This window comes from Brienomyrus brachyistius, chromosome 6, assembly GCF_023856365.1.
Source record: "Brienomyrus brachyistius isolate T26 chromosome 6, BBRACH_0.4, whole genome shotgun sequence".
Classification (NCBI taxonomy): Eukaryota; Metazoa; Chordata; class Actinopteri; order Osteoglossiformes; family Mormyridae; genus Brienomyrus; species Brienomyrus brachyistius.
The window spans coordinates 19,360,705-19,376,331 of record NC_064538.1 but is presented as its reverse complement, the minus strand read 5'-3'; the positions used below and the strand labels follow the sequence as shown (position 1 = coordinate 19,376,331).

The 15,627-nt window shown below is 51.2% G+C and overlaps 2 protein-coding genes across 2 annotated transcripts in view; one reads left to right on the top strand and one right to left on the bottom strand.

Annotated features, from left to right (window-relative positions):
• The window catches only part of mmp9 (matrix metallopeptidase 9), a 278,561-nt gene that overhangs the window by 190,677 nt on the left and 72,257 nt on the right, over nucleotides 1-15,627 (bottom strand). The window lies entirely within an intron of this gene.
• robo3 (roundabout, axon guidance receptor, homolog 3 (Drosophila)) overlaps nucleotides 1-15,627 on the top strand; it is a 63,224-nt gene that overhangs the window by 12,805 nt on the left and 34,792 nt on the right. Inside the window, 1 exon segment of the mRNA XM_049017722.1 lies at nucleotides 4,249-4,575. Coding sequence (XP_048873679.1) covers nucleotides 4,249-4,575 — 327 coding nt within the window.

Sequence of the window (15,627 nt, the reverse complement as noted above, 5' to 3'; positions counted from 1 at the left end):
AATCCGCGCTCCCTTTCCTCACCTCCTTCACTTTCCATTTTATACTGCAGTGTGTGGGGTGCGATGCTGCCTGCCCCCTCCCACCAAAAAGCCAGGGCTGCTCTATTTGCCCCCCAGCAGAGACGCACATATTTAACAATATGAGGTCTGATTTCCGTCTGTTATTTCAGCCACGGAGACGAGCTGCTTCCAGTCTTATTTTAGCCGACTCAGCGGGCCGTCTTAGGCATATGGCGGCAGTTTAACGTTAAATCTGAGCCAATCCCTTTGTACGTATCTCCAAAAAGGCCGAGACGCTCTCGTCCGAGGGATGCCAGGCAGGTCCTGGAGCCCCTTGTACCTGTGCCGGAGAGTCCCGGCAATCTGGTGTTTACTGGCGGTCAGGTCCCGAGGAGTATTTGGCAATGAGATCGGCGGCGGGGTGCGCGGATCGGGCCTGGGCCAGCTGCGTGAGGCCCGCTTCCTGGGAGGAAGTGGCCCGTCGGAATCTGGCGCCGCTCTTGGATGGTGCCGTCACTGTTTTCGCCAGAAGGGAGGGGGCTCAGCATCCCTGTGAATAACACTGAGTCACTTTAGCGAAACGCTCTCCAGAGACACTCGTTTAGCAAACCGAGATGCCTTGTTTAGAAGCAGGTAACGCGATTCTATTTATAAGAATTAATTACGAAAGGCCTCTGACCAGAGGGCTTTGCTGACCCATATCTCTCACATGGTTGGTTATTCCAGTAGGCGGGGGGGCCTGATTGGTGCTTTTGGTCCTGTTTTCTCAAACACGGTTCTGTATTTGGTCCTGATGCATCACCTTAAGCTACTTCCACACTGTTATGTTTTTTGTTGGAAAACATGATATTAGTCTGCGTATTAGTGTTGCAATGCAGTTGAGTGAAAATGGAGACGTTTGAAGACCGTAAAAGCGCCCTGATTGGTTCCTATTCATCACATGACCCATCTGGGATTCGATCCCACTAGTTACACCCTCTCATTGTCTGATTGTTCATCCGGTCACCTTACACTGGAGTAACAGTATTCCAACATGCCGGACAAGGAGGAGCTGCATTCAATGGCTCGTTCCCTGTTGCTGACCTATATGTAGCTAAATATCTTGTTACACAGTGTGACTGCTGTATATTTGCTTAGAAATCAACTAATTTCCTGGTTGCTGTGTTGATGTGCACATGCGCAGTGTAGGCTAATAATCATGCCATTCACGTATTCATTCATTTCAGTGTGTATGGAAATTCTTTTCCAAATGATGTTTTTAAATGAAGAAGTAACAGTGTAGACTTAGGTTTAATTATACGTGTATTTGATTTCTCGCCAGCCGTTCTCTGGCGGCTCATGGGGCTCCCATCATCTCTTCCTTACCTCCCCCCCACCCCTGGTGTCTCCGAGCGCCGGCTAAGCCTCTGCAGATCCGTCTCGAGGGTCAGGAGAGGTCAGTTCCGGACCGTCTGTCCGGACCCCGCCAGCGGTGTGCCGGCTTTGAAAATTCGCCTCGGCTTAGGAGTGCCGACGTCCCCTTTATCTCTTCTCACCGCACCCTGACTTCCGGGCCCACGGGAAATAAATCCCACGACACGTTCGAGAATGCATCCTTCACGTGCCTCGGAAGCCAGTGTATTTCTCCTTGAGTTCTGAGTCTCAATTGTTTACTTTTATTTATCTGATTATTTATCTGAACACGGTGATGTTAAAATCTCCCTGCAGGTTCGTTAGCTCACACACAGCACTTCCCCTCTGTGGTAATAATTGATCCTAGTAGAGAGCTGAGGTGTGAGTGACCCATCTCTGTGTCCCTCTTAGAGAACATCTCCTTCTGACTTCCTCTTATAGACCATCTCCTTCTTCCTCCATGTCCCTCTTACAGACCATCTCCTTCTGTATCCCTCTTATAGACCATCTCCTTCTCCCTCCATATCCCTCTTACAGACCATCTCCTTCTGACTTCCTCTCATAGACCATCTCCTTCTTCCTCCGTGTCCCTCTTACAGACCATCTCCTTCTGTATCCCTCTTATAGACCATCTCCTTCTCCCTCCATATCCCTCTTACAGACCATCTCCTTCTGACTACCTCTCATAGACCATCTCCTACTTCCTCCATGTCCCTCTTACAGACCATCTCCTTCTGAGTTTCTCTTATAGACCATCTCCTTTTCCCTCCATGTTCCTCTTACAGACCATCTCCTTCTTCCTCCGTGTCCCTCTTATACTCTTACAGAACATCTCCTTCTCCCTCCATATCCCTCTTACAGACCCTCTCCTTCTTCCTCCGTGTCCCTCTTACACTCTTACAGACCATCTCCTTCTGTATCCCTCTTACAGACCATCTCCTTCTGTATCCCTCTTACAGACCATCTCCTTCTCCCTCCATATCCCTCTTACAGACCCTCTCCTTCTTCCTCCGTGTCCCTCTTACACTCTTACAGACCATCTCCTTCTGTATCCCTCTTACAGACCATCTCCTTCTCCCTCCATATCTCTCTTACAGACCATCTCCTTCTTCCTCCGTGTCCCTCTTACAGACCATCTCCTTCTGTATCCCTCTTACAGACCATCTCCTTCTCACTCCATATCCCTCTTACAGACCATCTCCATCTCCCCCCGTGTCCCTCTTATAGACCATCTCCTTCTCCCTCCATGTCCCTTTTACAGACCACCCCCTTTCCTGCCTCAGCAGGAGCACAGGAGAACATCCCTGGCCATCAGTTTAGATCAGACACTGTTGGCGTTTCCACCATCTACCTCCATCTTCAGAACATTTCCACTCGGCTGGGCCTCACCAGTCCTGCCTGTAATATTTATAAGAAACTCTCAGGGCCTTGTTCTCCTGGTTTCCCTCACCACTCCCTGCTGACCAAAGCCTGCTCAGACCCCCAGTAAGTGTCTCCTAAAAGCTATTAGTCAAAAGTTGGTGGTCTGAAGAAGACAGAGAATACTCTAGAATTGTGTTTCTTTGTTTTGTTATTCTGTCTCTGAGCCGTGGGTCACTGCACTCGGTCTTAAGTCTTGCGCGACTCTCAGACCTCGGCTGATTACTGCTTTTTCGGTTTTCCTTATCTGATGTTGTGGCGCACGGTCAGCGGACAGCCGTGCCGTTGCCTCCCCTCGACCACTAAGTACTACATTTGGCAATATAAATAAGTTATGGCACTATAAGCAAGGGGCACCCTATTTTTACTGTGGGGCACCTTGAAAGTCGATACTCCTCACTGGTGTTTTTATTATTAGACACTGAAATCCTTAAAACCGAACATTAAAGGGTTATATTTGAGAATACGATATCCACAGTAAATCCGCTGAGGGTCAGCTTCAAGTTGGTTATTCATTATTCCTTCCACTTGTAATAATACTTGGAAGTCCTACAAAATGCTTTTCATGGAAAAACTGCCAGACTGAAGAGGCACAGCGATCTCTTACTCCTCGCCTGTCGAGCAAATGCACCTGGATTTTTTTCCCCACTTCCGTAACCCCAGGGATTTGTCAGCCAGGGGGGAGAAAATGTTTTCTCTTCGGATATTGGGGGCATTGAGCGTGTTAGCCATGCTCTTGTCCCTGTGGGGGGTGGGGGGTGGAATCAGTGCTCGGCGAGGCCAGAAATACGTGTCGTACAAAAAAAAACTAAAAGAAAAAAGGAAATCGAAACGTTTTAAGTACAGTATTAGCCGTTTGAGACTGAAGTGACGGGTTTTGGCATTTTGTCTTCGCCCGTCTGTTTGATATATGCTCATATTCACACAAATTTCAGTATTTAAAATGAGGCACATATGACTGACACTCAGCATGGCTCTGTTATTGCCCAGAAATGATTCGGTTGAAAATGTCACCTGGAACACTGGCTCTTCAAATGGTTTCGAATTATGTATCCAAATGCTGTGCCGTGTTATCCTGCCACCCCCCCTCCCTCGCAGAGCTCGCTTGTGTCCCTGGCACGCTGGCACGGTCCTTTTTCAGCCATGCCAAAATCCCGCCGTCGCGACCTGACCGTGCCTTTCGGGTCCTTTTACCGCCGCGGTCGTCTAGTCAAGGTCCTGCTTCATTTTCTTGCTCCTTTGCAGCCACAGCAGGGACACTGACCGGTCAATTCGCTGGAAAAATGCGATGTTAAGAAAGCAATTCCAGCCCATTGCAAAGTCAATCTTTAAACATTCTCTCTTTATACTTCTAGGCATCTAAGACAAAGTGTAATGGAGAGCGATTTGTGTGCTCTGTACATAAATGGCTACAGACACCTCCTATCTCTTCCCCAGGATCCCGGCCTCGCATGGAGGACACCCCACCTCGGATTGTGGAACATCCGTCTGACCTGATCGTCTCCAAGGGCGAGCCGGCGACCCTAAACTGCAAGGCGGAGGGCCGGCCGGCACCCACAGTGGAGTGGTACAAGGACGGCGAGCGCGTGGAGACGGACCGCGAGGATCCCCGCTCGCACCGCATGCTGCTGCCCAGCGGTTCGCTCTTCTTCCTGCGCATCGTGCACGGCCGTCGCAGCAAGCCCGACGAGGGCGTCTACGTCTGCGTGGCCCGCAACTACTTGGGCGAGGCGGTCAGCAGGAACTCCTCTCTGGAAGTGGCCAGTGAGTAAAATGGCGACGAGGCTACGATTTTTTAAGATGGAGGGAGTCATAATTCATAAAGAGGAGCCAATCTGATTATTATACAGGGATATGCCTTTAATTTGTGGGTGATGGGGAGGGGGCATTCCGGAGGCCAATCAGCTTTCAGCTGGGGCCAGGCTCCGCCCCCCGGTATGCCCCCCTTGGAAAACAGCACCTAGCAAAGCACTTTGTCTGGGTCAGAAGTGCACAGCGCCTTTCGTTTGGAGGGGAGTAGCTTAGCCATGAGCATCAATACGGAAGGATGACAGGTCATCCAAGCATTAAAAGGCGCCGGCAGGAAGGGAAGTTGTGGATTAGGATGTTTACTTCCTGCAACCAGATGGTCCAAAAATAAAATGCTTTTTGAGAGTATGTTGTGGACTCTGAGAGCATGTCAAGTCTGTTTTGGGAACAAAGTTTTGTCGTAACATATTATATGTGATCGCATGTCAGATGCATTTCTGTCAGCTACCTCAGAGTTAATTTGCAGAGCTGTTACACTGTTTCCAGTATTTCCAGCTGTATGAGCTTGACGGCTGTGGAACACAAACTTGGAACATTGTCTTAGTTTGAATGTAAAATCAAGTGTTGCTTGTTTCAGTTTACGCTGAAGAGCTGAAGATGCTGTTTGTGTACAATACAGCAGAAAAAAGAGGCACTTTTATTAATGTATTCTGTTTTCTGGACTCGCAATCACAACTGTGCAAGGAGTAAGTGCCCCCCTAGATAGGATTTGACCTCAAAATGTTCCTTAATAATAGAACCCGTGAAGGGAACATCAGAGAAGTTACAGCCATGACACTACCACAGATTACTGGCAGAATTAATTCTGAAGTGTTACATGGCATTCATAAAATATGAATTATCATTGTATATTTAAACATATTTAACCGCGGAAGCAATCTGCTATAAAATATGAAACAGCGAAAATTAAAAACAAAGTTTCTCATCGGGCGATATTATTGAAATTTCAGAGAGCATACCAAAGCCCTCGTTTTAAGGCTTCAGCTATAAGCTAATCTATTGTTAATTGTCATTGGGGAAGAGAGACTCTTCAAGCTGGTAGCTGACTCCGGTTTTTTACGGTGGCTCCCACCCCCCCCCGAAACGAGGCAGGTTTCCGTATGATCGTGGCTGGTCCTCGTAACCCACAGTTCAGGTTAACGCAGATGGCGGTTTAGTTACCAAGAGTCAGCTTAACACAGAGGTGAATTGGGCCTTTTAATGGTTAAAATTCAAAGGGACAGATTGCGGTGCTGGGGGTCTTACTCTGCTGTCAGCTCTGATGGGAGGTTTTTACATTTTTTGCATGAAATGTGGGCCCCCTTTCCCCGAGTGAGCTCCAGGTCCCTGTTCGCCGGTTCGTTCGGAGGGTGGGGCATTGCTCATGGGAGATGTACTTAAACAGAAAAAAATATTCTGAGGGCAGAATGAAAAATGATTGGTTCACGGAGATAACCAATAAGATTGTAGAGAATCTGGGTCCAAGCAACAAGAGGAGGTGGGACCAACCAATCAGATGTCTTGGTTCTGCCTCCCTGACCTTCTTGTACCAGCCTCCTCTACAATCTGATTGGTTACCTCTATGAATCATTCTGGCCTCAGAACATTCTTGTGTAAGTTAAATTCCCACAAATGATGGGGATTTCGAGGCTTACATGATGTTAACCTTCAGAAAAACATTTGAATTCCGACTCCTTCAGCATACGTCCCTCTGTCTGTGCAGATCCACGACCACCAATCAGTGAGCTCACAGTGAGCTTCCCACCCAACCAACCTCTGCAGGAAATCACTCTGCGGTTTTGTACTGCAGAGTAGAGGACCCTGTATGCTTCCATGTGACATGTTGTGGCATTGTCTTGCTATCAGCTATCCCTGGCTTTTATTTTCAGTTCAGCCCCCACCCCTCGGATTGCATCACTTCTTGCACACCCCTCTCTTTATGAGGGTGCCTGTTTGTCTGGCCCGGGAATCCCGAGTGAGAGGCACGCTTGCCAGCTCCCCCACACCTGCCCCGCGGCACAAACGGGCACACGTATGAGCCAGACGACCAACCCTGTGTGTGTGTGGGGGGGGCTTAATAAAAACCTGGCATTTGCCAGCTCATTGGTGTGATTTCCTTTGGGGTGGGGGCTAACCACAAATACCTCCCATCTGCTGCTGCTCCCCAGGCCTGTCGGTGTTTACTTTGGCATTTTTCTGATCAGATTACCATTAGGTGGGGGGGGGTGATATAGTGGTAACTTACTTTGGGGAGGGTGGCTCACAAAGTGAAGGTCACAGGGAGGTCATGTCGGTTTGCCATGGGAAACAGGTGAGAGTCATGAGCAGTTGTCACGGAGAGTCATGTGGAGAACGAACAGGTGAAAGAATATCTGTCCATACTGTAGCTTGGGGGGTGGGGTGTGGGATGGGGGGCGAGTCTGTAATCCTGCTCATGAGGGTCAAGAGACAGCTGAATGGTGGAAAAAAAGTGGATTGTGCAGGTTTGTGGATTAGTGCGGGAGAGAGCAGATTAGGTCACCCCAATTGACCTCCCACCCCACCCCAGAGAAACGGCCAGAACGGCACTTTAACGCTCACCCTCCCACAGTTCCCCGTGGTGGCACCCCGCCCTGTCATTAACCCCGGTGGCCTGGGTTCAGAACACCAGACAGTTCAGAGACACAGGTGTGGGGTAAGAGAGAGCAAACGCAGTAATTAATGCAGTTTGCTTGCAAGGCAGGAATTCACGACGTGACACATTACCAGTGACACATTACCAGTGACACATTACCTTCTCCCTGTAAGTCAAACGGGCATCGCTCGGCACGGGCTTCCTGTTAGGTCTGCTTCACTCAGTAAATCAGCAGAAATATCTGCCTGTGGATTCCTTACATCTTTGCCAGTGAAGGTGCACAGTGCTCAGTTAGTGTGGGGCCTCACTTGGCCCCGAGGAGCTTGGAGGGGCCACGTGTTGCTGCTCACAAACATCCAGAAACTGCTTCTGATGGGCATGTTCTGGCATGGAGCTTCTTGGTAACGGACCTCCACTGGCAATAATGATACCAGACGACCGGGGGGGGGGGGGGGGGGGGGCGTTCAGCCTCCCTCTCCCCTCCACCCCCTGCTCACCTCCGCCGACCGTGCTGTGATTAATGAGTTCATTATCCCTGCCTGCAGGTTAATAAGAACACATCCTAGGCTGGGAACCCTACTGGCCAGAGGGTATTTTGGGTGGGGGCGGGGGGGATGGTGTCAGGAGTTTTTTTTGGGGAGGGGGGGCAGCGGGTGGAGGCTGAGGACAGCGAAAGCTTAGGGGGGGGCAACAGGTGGTGGCAGAAAGAGTTTTAAGAAGTGGCCTTTGTTCCCGACAGGCTGCGCCTCCTGGTGTTAGCTGCAGGAACTGCAGAGGATATGGCGGTATGGGGCTGTGACTCATGAAGGGGAGCAATTTAGCGGGGTGGATGGCTGCAGCGTGCAGGGAGTCCTACGTGGTGTCATCTGCGCTCTGACTCACAGAGGCTAATCACCTAAATGTGTGTGAGGCCTTATTTACCGCTTCGAGCCTAAGGGCCGAAGGTACCGGGAATCAGCCAGCATTAGCATGCCGCTATGCTACAGTCCCATGTGCTGAGTTACTTAATGCTGTTTACTCTGAAATACTTAGACTGTACTGCTTTTCCTGATATGGTGGCTCAGTGGGTACTGCTGTTTCCTCAGACCTCCAGGGTTTGGGGTTCCAATCCCATCTCCGCTCAGCATGTGTTTTCTCTGGCTATTCCAGTACCTTGTACAGTCCAAAGAGATGCAGTACCGGTAAATGTATGAGTCGATGGACTGGCATCCCACCCAGGATGCACCCCAGGATTGTGGGATGGGTTCCAGCCCCCCCTGTGACCCTGACCTGGATGAGCAGCTGGGAGATGGAGCTCTGTGACAAACGTCACCAAAGAGAGGACTCTCTGATAGTTCTCTCCAAGCGCTGTTCCCCAGCTCCTCTGCATCTGCAAGTCACTGTGCCTGTGACAGCATTCTGAACTGCACTCAGACAGCATTCAAACTTCTTTATTGCACCGCAGCACGAGCTTTTATGGCTTAAGGTGAAATGGTTTGCCTGCCACTCCTGGGTGCTTTTGTTATTTGTATATTATATATAATATAATATTTATATTTTGATACAACATGCTTAGATTGGTACTGTGTCTCTCTCTTGGGTAATAGTTGCGTGCCCTGCCTTTCTGAGGTGAGCTTTTATGCTGTGTTTGTACAGCTCTTCTACCATAATCATTGTTTCTAGTCAAACAGTGACCTTTCACCCTATCGACAGTCGGACTTGAGCTGGTCTCTCTGACGGCTGTTTGCTTGGTTTTTGTGTTATATGCCTCACTTACATGTTGTTTTGGACGCAAGTGTCTGTCAAATGAATGTAAATGTCATGGAAAATGCGTGTCTTCTGTCAGAGGGGGCCGTGATGCAGGCCGGGCTCCGCTGGGGGTGTCACATAGCAGCAGGTTTGTCAAGCGAGAGGTTTAGCTCCGGATCGATCGCACGCTGTCCGGGCTCACTGAGGAGCGAGGGTTTGGATCTGAGCGTATACGACGAACGTCGATTCGTTGCCGTGTCAATGCAACAGCAGCTGGGCGGGTATGGGGGGGACTGGACCCATAGGCGCCTCCTGCCTCCTCCCCCCCCACTGCGGGCGCTAGACTGACCCTGCCGCGAGTGGGTGGGTCGCGCCAATGCAGGCAGCGCGCCATGACAACACCATGGAAACAGCAGCAGTTGGAAACGTGGCTTTGGGGCAGTTTCACTGCCGGAGGCCCACAATTCCACGGGGCGATCCTGACACGACGGCACCTGCTGCCACAGCCTGTTAAATTCATCTGGCTCCCCAAAGACCTGACTGGTAGAATCTCCCTGAGCTGGAGGGTCCTTGTCCAGACGGGGGGGCGCGGGCAGCTGGAGGCCCTGTCGTAATCTCCGGTTCGATGGAAATGCTGATGCGGAAACTGCAACACAACAACGCCAGAGTAAAGGGGGGGGGGGGGCAGCGCAGGGGGTGGCTGTTATTCTCATCCCCGCAGATGTGCTCTGGGAATAGCGCAGGGAAGCGTCTCCTTCGTGTTTATGTAAGCGTCTGACGTGAGGCTGCCAGCTCGGCTCTAAAATTACAAACGGTGGGTTCGAACCAGTCAGGATGGGGGCGGGGGGAAAAAAATCATGTGCAGCTTCCGGGCTGCGGGGGCACCATTGAGCAACAATCAGACCGTCTCTCAGACCCGCGCTATCGCGCCTCTATGTTTGCTAAGCTGAATTGTCGTCTATCCGTAACAGTCTTTTCAAACCCAAGCCCTCTAGCCCACATTAAACGATATTGTCACAGCTGAAACCGGTACATTATTTTTGAGTGCCTGCCGCACCTCCCCCATGAGGTGTGCGGAGAAGTTGCCCCTCTGCCAGGTCGAGGATTTGAAACTCTTGGCATGGTCTATTTGCATAACATAATTTGCATAATTTCCCTGTTGTTCCCGCCTGGCCCCTATTTCCCTCAACCCGCGTTTGGCTGCGCGATGCCATTTCAGTTGCGGTTAATGTTATTTGCGACGTCCGTTCTCTTTCGCAGGGGTATTTGGAGCCTTTTCTTTTTTTTTTTACTAAAGATAGTTTTTCCGAAAGTAACTCGGCGGATCCTGGCCGGGTTTCGTGACACTTGTGTGATTTACACTGCGTTGTTTTTTTTCCCGGAGCCGTTAACGACCGTACTTATGCAAGCAGGCATTTCGCTCGGAAAAGTCCTAATCCGTAAACACGTGGAAGATGAAAAAGTAATACAAAAGGGAAAAAAAGTGCAACATTCGTGAAACGGCTCGAAATGAACAGTTGGGTCTTTGTCAGTTTCGCCAGATGGTTCGAGAGAGGTAAGCGGTAAAAGGCGTGGAACTGGGACACCCTGCAACCTGGAGACTGACAAAGAACACCCCCCCCACACACACATACACCCCCCCCATACAGACAGTCATCAGTAATAAATATAGACCATTACTACATTAAGTAATCCGCTTTTACCATGCAGCCGCTGTTCTCCGCCACACTCCGAGGATTAGACCACCTTAGTGACGGGCTTATTGTTCCTGGGATTTGCACACAACAGAACAATGCCTGGCTCGCCCCCCTACCCAACCCCTCCCGATGCTGCCATCAATACGGTTCCTGGGCAGCCCCCCCCCCCCCCCCCCCCCATTTTTTTGTTCTGTCTTCTTTTGTCCAGTGCCGGTACATTCTGATGCAATCGTCTGTTTGGTGGCACCGGGCCGCTTGTGACTCACGCATATGCGGGTTCTGGCCTGAAAATTGGACAGTTTACACAGCTACCAGTACGGATGTCACCCCCCCCACCCCACCGAGGAATTTCATTGGCCACGTCTTCCCTTCAAAGTGCCTCTGATCATCTCCGGGGTTTTAGTAGAAGCCATTAAATAATTGTTGGGAATCACGTTCTTCTTCGGGAATCTTCGCGGAAGCTGCGACTGTTGTCTCTTTGGAGAGAAGGGAATTAACGCAGGAGCGGGCCAGAGGAGTGGGCCAGAGGAGTGGGCCAGAGGAGTGGGCCAGAGGAGTGGGCCGAGGGCGGATGGGGAGACGCACGGCAGATGGTGACTCGCGAGTTTCTTTCCTCAGATGCCAGCCGCTTGTCCATCTCGCTCTCCACGCATCCCGATTTATTCCGATTTACGGGATTGAACGGAGACATTAAAGGCGCTTAAGGCGCGGACGTGACCTTTGCAGATTCTGGGGGGGGGGGGGGGGGGCATTGGGGGGGGGGGGGGGGGGGTCAGGCCAGGGCCACCAGTCACTCTGGCAACCTTCTAGGGGGGGAGAATGTGAGCAGAAGGACGTGAGGTCGCGCCCGGGTCGGCCAGGGATCAGGTGAAGACAGCCGGGGTGGGAGGGGGGCAGGCAGAATGGGCTGAAGCTCAGGTGCTACGGGGGGGGGGGGGGGGGGGGGCGTAGCAAGTCGGAGCTTGCGTGGTGAGATCGTCTGCGAAGCCAGCCCCCTTAACGGGTGGCGTCAGTCAGGGGGCATCTGTAATCACTCCTGATTGATGGGGAGGGGGGCGCACCACATGGGCCTTGGGGGGCGTCTGATGTGGGGGTGGACAGGCTGAGCGGAGCATCTGCGTTGGGGAGAGAAGTGGGGCTGGGAACAGGTTGGTTGCTAAGAGCTCGCTGACAAGCACCCCCCCCCCCCCACCCCCACCCCCTTCTTGGGCCAGAAATATGGGCTGCTTTTCAGCCGTGCTCCTGAGGCATCTGATTGCTGGGGGGGGGGAGATGGAGTGGAGCCTGGAACGGGACCGGGGGGCACGCGTGGGTCAAGCGTCGTCCCCCCCCCCAGGCGGCAGGGCAGGCCGCCAGGAAGCCCCCGCCGGTGATGGGCGAGCTCATCAGGGCTGGATAATGAGGCCCCGTCCTGGCGATACCCCCATAATTTATTACTTTCAATTTGTCGGCTCCACACGCGCCGGGGTTATGGAGGCGTCCGGGCCGGCTGGCCTGGGCGTTTGCAGGAAGTTAAGATGCTCCACACCATTATCCACCTTTAGATCCCAGATGCCCCCACCTCGTCTGACGTCAGAGTCCACGGCTGTTGGGGGTCCGGTGGAAATGCCCCCCCCAATCTCTAACCGTAGGACAGTAAAGGCTGATCAGGGAGACGTGTCCGTAGCGGGTTGCCTGTCGTCAGTTGTAGGACCAGGATTCCCTGTGTGTAGCCAGCTAGTCCGTCAGAGGCATTTCTCTGTGTGACTTCCCTTTGATCTGGGGCGACGTTTTTTTTTAAGTTAGGGGCCACAATTCGTACAGAAGAGCCAGCCTCACCATTAGCCAATGATATGTTTTGAATTGGTGAGTGACAGGGTAGAAGGAATGTAAGAGGCCAATCAGCTTTCAGCTGGAGCCAGTGCCCTTTGTGACTCCGCCCCCTGTATGAGGCCCTGTCTCCGATTCACCCCACACACGGTAAAGTAGGTACTGTAAGGGCCTCGAAGGCCAAGCTCTTGCTTATTATCTCTTTTTGTGTTTTTTTAAGTAAATTTGCAGGAGATACCTTCTCAGTTTTAAAAATAAAGGTTAACAGTTTTACCTCCAAGTGGAGGGATGTGTGGTTTTTCCACATGCTGTCTGCAGGACGTACTTAGAACATGTTTGTGTTTTTTGAACGGTCCGACACTCCCTCTCCTTCCCTTCAGCCAAGTGGGGGGGACCCCAGCTGTCATCGCCTAACTGGACTCAGGTGACACCTAAGTGGGGGAGACAGGATGCAAATGGGGGCTCTGCAAACATAAACACGTGCCAAACGCACGAGGACAAACAAAAGAGGAAGCTGAATAGAAGGTGGCAGGCGGGGGGAGGGGGGGGGGGAGTGGGCGGGCGACTGTCTGTCCACAGTGGGCCCCCGGTGATGATTTCCCAGTGTCCCTAAGGCAATATCTTCTCCTGTCCCTAACCTCCATCTACTCCGTGAGTCTTATTATCCAGAGTGGACAGCTTTTATTCTAAGAGGGGTGTGGGGATGATGAAACGATTTTGCTGGTGGGTGGGTGGTTTTGGGGGGGCGGGTCAGAATGGGACAGATGTCCAGGCAGCACGTGCCGTAGAGCACCAGCACCCCCTCTGTCTGAATACCCCCCCACCCCCAGCCTGAAGCAGGTCCAGCTCAGGGGACACCACCCTCCCTGACAGCTGTGCTTTGTGATGGCCAGTAATACCCCCCCCCCCCCAATATTTTTGTGTTGAGAGTAACTGTAGAACGCTGAGGCCCCAAGGTAGCACAAATGCTAACGGCTAACCATAAAGGCTGGGATGAAATGTGCCGGATCGCTTAGCTCACATATGTCCACCGTCGTAAGTGCGGCATTAAACGCTTGTGTGTCGAGCAAAACATCTCATTGCTTATCACAGTCTTTATTTTCTATCGGCAGCTCTAAAGGAATCTTATACAGCTTTTGTATGAATTTTGTTAAATTACAGTTATGTTGGGAGGGATATATGCACAAATGCTGATACACTGGGAAGCAGTTTTGCAGTGTTATAAAATGGACACTACAAATGGATCCTTTGCTCTGTATCAGGTGTACCCCCCATCCCTGCCCCCACCTCTTCCACTGTGATGAGATACAGTAAAATACCTTGAGTAGCTGGTCTCCCAGTGTACCCTTTGATGTGGATCAAGTTTGGAATGGGGTAGATGGGTGTGGGGGGGGGGATTTGTGATGTGAGGAAATTGCGTCGCCGTCAAAAAGAAGGGGCAGCCGTGAAAATTGGCGTGCGGAAATCAACCCCCCCTCGCCGACACTGGCACCCGGCAAACCAGGAACGCAGACGTGTAAAATGACAGCGAGGACAATCAAGGCTGAAAAGCAATCTGCTGACTTCAAAGTTGGTTATCCGGCTTCAGCACGTTTGCTCCGGTAAATCCGCAGCAGTCCCTCACGCGCGTGTGGTCACCCAGACCACGCCAAGTCCCCGTCCTTCCAGACAAGTCAACATTGTGTCCACTCTCTCCTTGTCGTCTTTCCTGGCCAGCGGTGGTTAATTTTGTTTTGATCTTTGACGTCACCTAACACTTCTACAATGTCCTTACCTGCTCTATGAAGGCCACTATATAGAATGAATTTAACTGAGTCGTGCTGGATTTTTGAAGCTTGCCTGTTCTACCACGGAATGTCAGGCTGTGGTTTCTAGAGGCCGGTACGGCCGTCCTCCCCTGATGTTCCTGAGAAAGTCGATGCTGGTCTCCCGGCAGCCAGGAGCTCTCCATCCATCTCCATCGGCCACTGACAGCCGGGGCTATCGATTATCACCTGGCCGCTCCCACCTCCCACCCTGTATGTCAGTCTGTCTCGCCTTGGGGTGGAAAAAGAGGGATTATGGAACTGTGCCAGGGATTGCATGACCAATACAGACAAACTGTCTGAGTTTCAGTCGATTCATCAGTTTAGAATTCGCTCTGGTTTTGACACTGCTGATTACAGCATTGTCATATGAAACTGGCGTATTTTACGAAAGAGATAAAGATTCCATGCGGCGACTGTATATATATTCGTCTGAACAAATATTACTTACCGTACTCACATGTCTAAGCAAAAGATGATTCATTCCTCATCGTTGTTGTTTTTTTTTTTTCTTACTTTTTGCCGTCGTCGATTAAAAGCTGACAGTCACGCCCGCCGCACTGTCACTGCTGGGCTGAAGCGAGTGGTTCCTTTTCAAGGATGAAAACTTTGGAGATTAGTACACTTGCGCTGGCGGGAGCAAGACTCGCAGTCGGGAAGCGCGCGTGACAGATTACTTCAAATCATCTGGAGATGCTAGACGACAGGCTGACGGATGACCTCAGAGACACCCTGAGCGGGGCTCCGAAATCGCGAGTCTTTCAGCGACAAAGACACATTCGTCATTTTCCGAGAGATTTGAATATCTATTCATGACCGCTTGCAAATTATTCACGATGTCAGAGAGAGCCCCCTCCCGTTCTTGACTTTTAGATCATTGGGATAAACTGTGTTTTTAATTAAAGAGGAGGTATAGCTGCCTTGGCCATCTCACTCGAGTCGAGAAGCGTCGCCGTTATAAATTAGTCACGGCGGGCCGAGATGGAGCGCTGCTTTCATTCTCATTTCTTGATACGGAGAGAATGAGTTGACTGTCGAAGTCATGTAGTGTGGAGCAGCCAGCAGATGCTGTAACACGCGTGTTTGTCAGCCTGTAGCGTGTTTAAATATCACGCGTCTGACATGGACACACGCGTCAGGCATAAGAGATGGACAGATGGATATTTCGGGTGACTGTTTACTCTGTAAAAGGCATCGCTGAAAAATTAACGAAGGCATAGGAGGGGAAATTGATTTCCTGGGATTTGTTAGCGATGCCCCGTGCGCTGCACCAATGGGGTGGAAGGATCACGCTAATTGAAGTGGACCACAGGCCTGGCGGGGGGATTACCGAGGCTTTGTTGTAGTCAGCACAAGGGGTCCCGGGAGGCTGTAG